Genomic DNA, 6,608 nt, shown 5'->3' on the forward strand with positions numbered 1-6,608 from the left:
TGCTCCCGTGCTGTAGGTGGCGCACTGCATCAACCCGCGTGTGTTTCCAGTGTCTCCTTGAAGAACACACACATGCACACTGGTATCTGAGACACATTTTAGCTTGATATAAACTCTGGCGTTCAAAGCTCCGGAGGATGCCTCGGTATGAGCTGTATATGGTCCTGAAGGCGATGCAGAGGCCGGAGACCGCTGCTGTTTTGCGGCGCACGGTGGAGACTTTGTTCGAGCGCGGCGCGGTGGTCCGGAGCCTGGAGAACCTCGGTGAACGCAAACTACCGTACAAGATCTCCAAACACGACTCTCGGCAATCACACGGCGGATATTTCTCCATTGACTTCCACGCGTCGCCGAACATAGTCAGCGGGCTGTTGAATCACCTTGAACGGGACGTTGACGTGCTGCGTCCGACGGTAGTAAAGAAAGACACGGAGCTCCCCAAAGGACAGTGCTGTGGGGTAGCTCGAGAAGAGAAAGCAAAGATGGCCAGTTAAATGTAAGATATCATCTGCTTTTTTTGCTCTGAGGATTTCAGTCCAAATATTCAAACATAGATATATCTGTGATATTCAACTAGCATGGTTAACAACATGGGGACCGTGTCATAAGTTGTATAAATGATATAAAACCAACGTTACCTCAATGGTTATAAGGTGTACAACAGATTTATTTAACTCAAGAGCCAAATGATAATTCTTTTATTTTTGTATTTTTATTTAATTGTTATTGATTGAAATAACAATACACATAAGAACAAATTCATGGGACCACACACCCTTTAAAAAGGTCAATAATATACAGTCATTCGGGAAAACTATAATAATAAACAAACAAATAAAGGGAAAGTAATAATAATAATAATAAATGAAATACATTTTAAACAGACAGGATTATACAAATAAATGAAATTACAACGACAATTAACCAACTGGACATTATTAAAGCAACTAAAATCAAGAATTTCCTTTGAACATAATATAATGAATATAGTATAATATTTCATAAGTTTTAGATTTTTTTATAATATGAAGTGATTTTAGGAGTGAGTTTAGCTCAATTCTAAAACTCTCGACCTAACAGTTACTTTAATTGGGTTTTAACAATACAATTATAATAATAACCATAACATTAGATGGCATCATGTACAATAATAAACAAGGAAATAAAGACAATCAATCAAAAGAAAAATAATAATAACTCTCGAGCGAATCACTGGCAAATTTTCCGGGTTTTGACGTCACGACTGAAGGACTTTATCGCGAGATGTAAACAAGTGAGAAACGAATCTTTTCAAAGCTTTGAACCAATTGATTCATGTCGCAAAACGATTCACTGATTCGAAGCTTTCGAAACATCGCAGTAGGAACACCCAGTCAAAAGGTTATTTGTTTGTTCAAAGAATTATACAAGCAAAGTAGGCCTTACATGCACAAACAAGCATGAAGTAATACAATTCCAACATTAGGCAGACGCAAATATAAGAAAATGCAACATGTGGTGATGCAAGGGCATAGATTTGGCATGGATGGAGGGGACATGGAGGGGACATCTCCCACCAATATTGTAATGTTAATACAAATAATGCTCTGTCAACCCTTAGTAACCTTGATGTGCTCAAAGGGTTAAATCCATAGACATATACAGTTAGATAACAGGGATAAAATAGGTAAATTGCATCACATACCTCAAAATTTCTGTACATTCACACCTCCTCAAAGCCAGATTACAGTAAAATCATGTAAATTGACTTTCGCAAGATAGGACGTGCTTCGTTAATTGTTATTTGTATTATTAAGTCTTTAAATGTTAAATGTTTTTAAAAGCACTAACAGAATTTGTGCTGGTCAATCCATACGCTTTAGGGATGTACGTCCCCACCAATATCGAGATCAAATCTACGCCCTTGTGGTGATGACAATTGTATTTGACGTTAAAAATAAAGAAACAAGTAAATCAAATAATAATATTTAATAATTATAAAAGTTTATACAACATACACATTCAAAGGGTTGTAAAGAGGCTATAGAGTGCAAAATTTGCTGAATAAAGTAGCTACTTCAGTATCTTTATGATTTGACAAAGTACTGAGTGATGAAGCCATAATAGCAAGTTCATTAATAAAGTGTAAAATAGAAAGGAGGGTATAGGTTTCTGATAGTATGAAACCCTTGGATTAAAATATAACTGTATCATGGTATCGTGATTACTGCTCTGAAGTAAGTCATTTCTAAACCTTTTTTTCCCCTTTGAACACCAAATATTTTATTTTAGGTAACATTTTAAATATTTTGGAGCAATAAACATGTCAGGCTAAATTATTAAAATAAATAAATGACATCTGCTATCTTCATTAGTTTCAAAAACACAGATTTCTTTACAAAACTTAAAGAATGCATTTAATGAAACTTTTATATATACCTCAGGAACAGTATAACAAAACATTTTAAGCTGTTTTAAAACCTTGATTTTTGCAAACCGCGGTAAACCTTGAAACTGATACTAAAACACAATTCATAAATGCACAAGTCCAATTCGTAAATTCAAAACACAAATCATAAATACGCAAATCCCATTTGTAAATTCAATATGCATATCACAAATGCACAAATCTATTTCTTTTATTCAAATCGCAGTTCGTAAATGCACAAATCCTATTTTCGATAATTATGCTGCCTGTCATTAAATTGCTGTCATTCTCCCTTAGGGCTGTGAAGATCACCTCATCTCCTGGATTTTGTGAAGGGATTTTTGCAGCAGGACGAGCTAGTAACGCCAGCATCCATTATACAGTTTTGGAGAAGTGGATTTACGTCAGCTAATCATGTCATGCGTATTTTTGTTAAGAAACTGTGTATATAAATATGATCTCTTGGCAGGATTTTTTCATTGAGTATTTAATTTCAGTGTAACAATATTTGATTCACAATTTCATGCTCTGAATTAATTAATAAAAAAAATCTTTATACCACTCTGTGCATTCATTCTCTTCCACCAAAAAGACTTGCAAATAATCACACTGAACAAAGGGATACAGCTGCGACCGGAAGTTAAAGAGTATTATATAAATTATTACCCAATGATTGTATTTTGTTAACTGTAAATACAGTAATTATACTGAGTTTTGTGCATGATATTAATTAAATTACTTGTTAAATTGAGTTTTATTAGCACCTACCCCAATCTTCAGTAATGTGAAAATGGTAAGTCTTGCTGTACCACTGCTATGCTGATGATACCCAGCTAAACCTCTCTTTTCATCCTCATGATCCCTCGGTCCAGCTCGCATCTCAGCCTGCCTGTTGGATATTTCACACTGGATGAAAGATCATCATCTTCAGCTGAACCTCGCAAAAACAGCCAACTCGACTCTACACCATAACTTTTCAATCCAGATAGATGGGGCAACCATTACTGCATCCAAAATGGTGAAAAGCCTTGGAGTAACGATTGATGACCAACTAAACTTCTCTGACCACATTTCTAGAACTGCTCGATCGTGCAGATTTGCACTCTACAACATCAGAAAGATCCGAGCCTTCTTATCTGACCATGCAGCTCAACTCCTTGTTCAAGCTCTTGTTCTCTCCAAACTGGATTACTGCAACTCTTCTAGCTGAGCTTCCAGCTAACTCTATCAAGCCTCTTCAACTGCTCCAGAATGCAGCAGCACGAGTGGTCTTCAATGAACCTAAACGAGCACATGTTCACTCCGCTGCTAGTCCGTTTGCACTGGCTGCCAGTTGCTGCTCGCATCAAATTCAAAGCTCTGATGTTTGCCTACAAAGTGACTTCTGGCCTTGCTCCTTCTTATCTGCTCTTGCTTCTGCAGATCTATGTGCCCTCCAGAAACTTGCGTTCTGTGAATGAACGTCGCCTCGTGGTTCTATCTCAAAGAGGGAAGAAATCACTTTCGCGAACGCTCACGCTCAATCTGCCCAATTGGTGGAATGAACTCCCTAACTGCATCAGAACAGCAGAGTCACTCGCTACTTTCAAGAAACGACTAAAAACTCAACTATTTAGTCTCCACTTCACTTCCTAATCTGCAATTGCCTCTTTGAATATCACACTAACTGTACACAAAAAAATAAAATAAAAAAAAATACTAATACTACTAATACTTCCCTTAGACTTTACAGACCTGAAACTTGCCTATAGCACTTATTCATTGTTGCTCTTAGTTGTGTAAATTGCTTCCTTGTCCTCATTTGTAAGTCGCTTTGGATAAAAGCGTCTGCTAAATGACTAAAGGTAAATGTAAATTAATTAAATCACACAATTTATGCTGTATTGATGTGCGTATCCACAGCTGTATCCCTTTTAGACAAGCCGCGGTGTTAGCGTTAGTATTTAGCATTAGTGTTATCCTCCTCAGCACTAAGTGCTTTACTTAGATGTACAAATAAGGTTTTATTTATTATTATATGCAGGACTCAAAAAAATCCACATAACTTTTCCATTTATTGAATATACATAGTCAGGGGGGGAAAAGAGATAAAGAATAACGCATTCAGAAGTTTTTAATCAACTCAAAAGCACCACTCAAGACAATCCAATCAACTACACAGTTTCTTTCAGTCCCTTATCATAACCGTTCTGGATTTTACTGTAAAACTTTGCTATTTAATCTTGTTTCATGCAGTGGTCTTATTGTTGTCTTGTATAAAGAGATAGGACTTGACAGATGTCATCATTTAGAGTTTGTATCTCATTATTTAAGATGTTATCTTCAGTTAAAGCGCTGCAAAGTAACCCTCATAATACTGTAAGTCATCTTTATACAGAAACAAAAAGCAGCTTAAAAACTTTTCCTTCATGTTTTCCCAATATAAATCAATTAAGTTAACCTAACAGCTTTTACATATGTAAGGGCGTTGAGCCTAATACAATTAAGTCGTCCCAAAAAACTCAAGAATTCTGTTGATTCAGCTCATTGTAATTAAGTAGTTTGAACAAGCAGCAAACACAATTTGTTGAATGTATGATATGTGTCATTCCTACTATTCGGTGCCATTTGTGTCCCCATGGTACAGAATATTTAAAAAATGCAATAAAAAAATACTTAAAGCTTTTCTGATAAGATTATCCCATTTCCACAATAGGACACAATGATAAGTGCTCAAAATTAAATTAAATGTAAAATGATTACTCTAATTTCAGAGCAAGTAGTTGAATTGCCATGTCCCAGGTCATGTATAAGCTCATGTTCAGTTACAAATATAACTTTTCATTGATTTTGTATTGTCATATATACAGTTGAAGTCAGAATTATTAGCCTCCCTAAGAATCTTAAAATATTGACCTTAAAATGTTTTTTTTTTTAATTAAAAACATCAGACATACTGTGATAATGTCCTTGCTCTGTTAAACATCATTTGGGAAATATTTATATTATTTATTATAATAATTTTTAGATTATCTATAATATTTATATTAACTTAAATAGGAAAAATTATTCGGGGGGGGGGGGGGGGGGGGTGGTCTAATAATTTTGACTTCAACTGTATATAATACATCTCACCAAAAGATGAGATGAAAAAAAAAATTTCAGGGTTTTCACCATTAATTGGACGGTAATCAATAAAAGATATTTTTCCTCATCAACATGCTTTAAACAAATACATTTTTTTCTGAACGCAACTGAAATAGATTTGATTTGATTTATTTATTTTCGATCAAAAATATAATACATAAAATATTAACCAAAAAAAAAAATATATATATATATATTTCAACATGGTCGAAAATGGAGTGGGATGAAGCACAAGCTTATTTTGCCACCCGATTACATACTTCATTCGTCTATTACTTAAACTTATTTCTTCTTTTACTCAGCCCTTTTTTACATGAGACATGTTTTATCCTTTTGGCATATTTTACATTATATATTTAAATCCATTTGTACTTTTACATTTTGTAACAAAGACCCAAAGAAAAAGAAATAGGACTGCAAATAGCCATTAATTAAAGTTTTATTATACCTTTCTCATTTTATCCCTTTTCAGTCACCTTCATCATTATATTCCTTTAATAATATATATTTATACTATTTAACTTTTTAAATTGATATTCTGACATTGTTCGAGAGTCCGATCTAGACTGTTCCATAATTTCACACCACAGACAGACATACACAAACTTTTTAAAGTTGTCCTTGTTTTCAACCTCCTAAAATCTAGTTCGTCTCTCAGGTTATATCCCTTCTTGTTTTTCTTTAAAAAGCTTTTGTATGCATTTTGGATGTAATTTATTCATGGCTTTAAACATAAATTGTGCTGTTTTAAATTTAACCAAATTATTGAACTTGAGTATCTTTAATTTAAAAAAAATAAAGGGTTTGTATGCTTCAAATACCCCACACCTACCAGTCTGATTGTCCTCACTAAATGATTATAGCACCTTAAATGGCCTTGCTTTTGTACTTTTTGTACTACATTTGTCAAAACAAAATGATAAACATGGGAATCCTAAAGGGCAAAAGAACTTTGCAAGTACTTCTCGCATGCATACTGTGAGAGGTCTTTGGATGAAGAATTGACTGAAACTGCTATTACACCTCTCACTAAGTGAAATAAAAAGACTTTAAACTGTTTAGTGTAAAAAAAGAA

At 34.4% G+C, this 6,608-nt stretch overlaps 2 protein-coding genes across 3 annotated transcripts in view; one reads left to right on the forward strand and one right to left on the reverse strand.

Moving 5' to 3' along the window:
* abcg2c (ATP-binding cassette, sub-family G (WHITE), member 2c) overlaps positions 1–6,608 on the reverse strand; it is a 154,961-nt gene that overhangs the window by 85,607 nt on the left and 62,746 nt on the right. The gene's annotated exons all lie outside the window — the stretch shown is intronic.
* On the forward strand, positions 73–2,968 carry mrps6 (mitochondrial ribosomal protein S6). The gene is given in 2 exon segments (NM_001045456.1): positions 73–496; positions 2,705–2,968. A coding segment is annotated over 1 exon segment (357 nt). The 5' UTR covers positions 73–137; the 3' UTR covers positions 495–496; positions 2,705–2,968.

Source organism: Danio rerio, chromosome 13 (assembly GCF_052040795.2).
Source record: "Danio rerio strain M-AB ecotype USA chromosome 13, GRCz13ab, whole genome shotgun sequence".
NCBI lineage: Eukaryota > Metazoa > Chordata > Actinopteri > Cypriniformes > Danionidae > Danio > Danio rerio.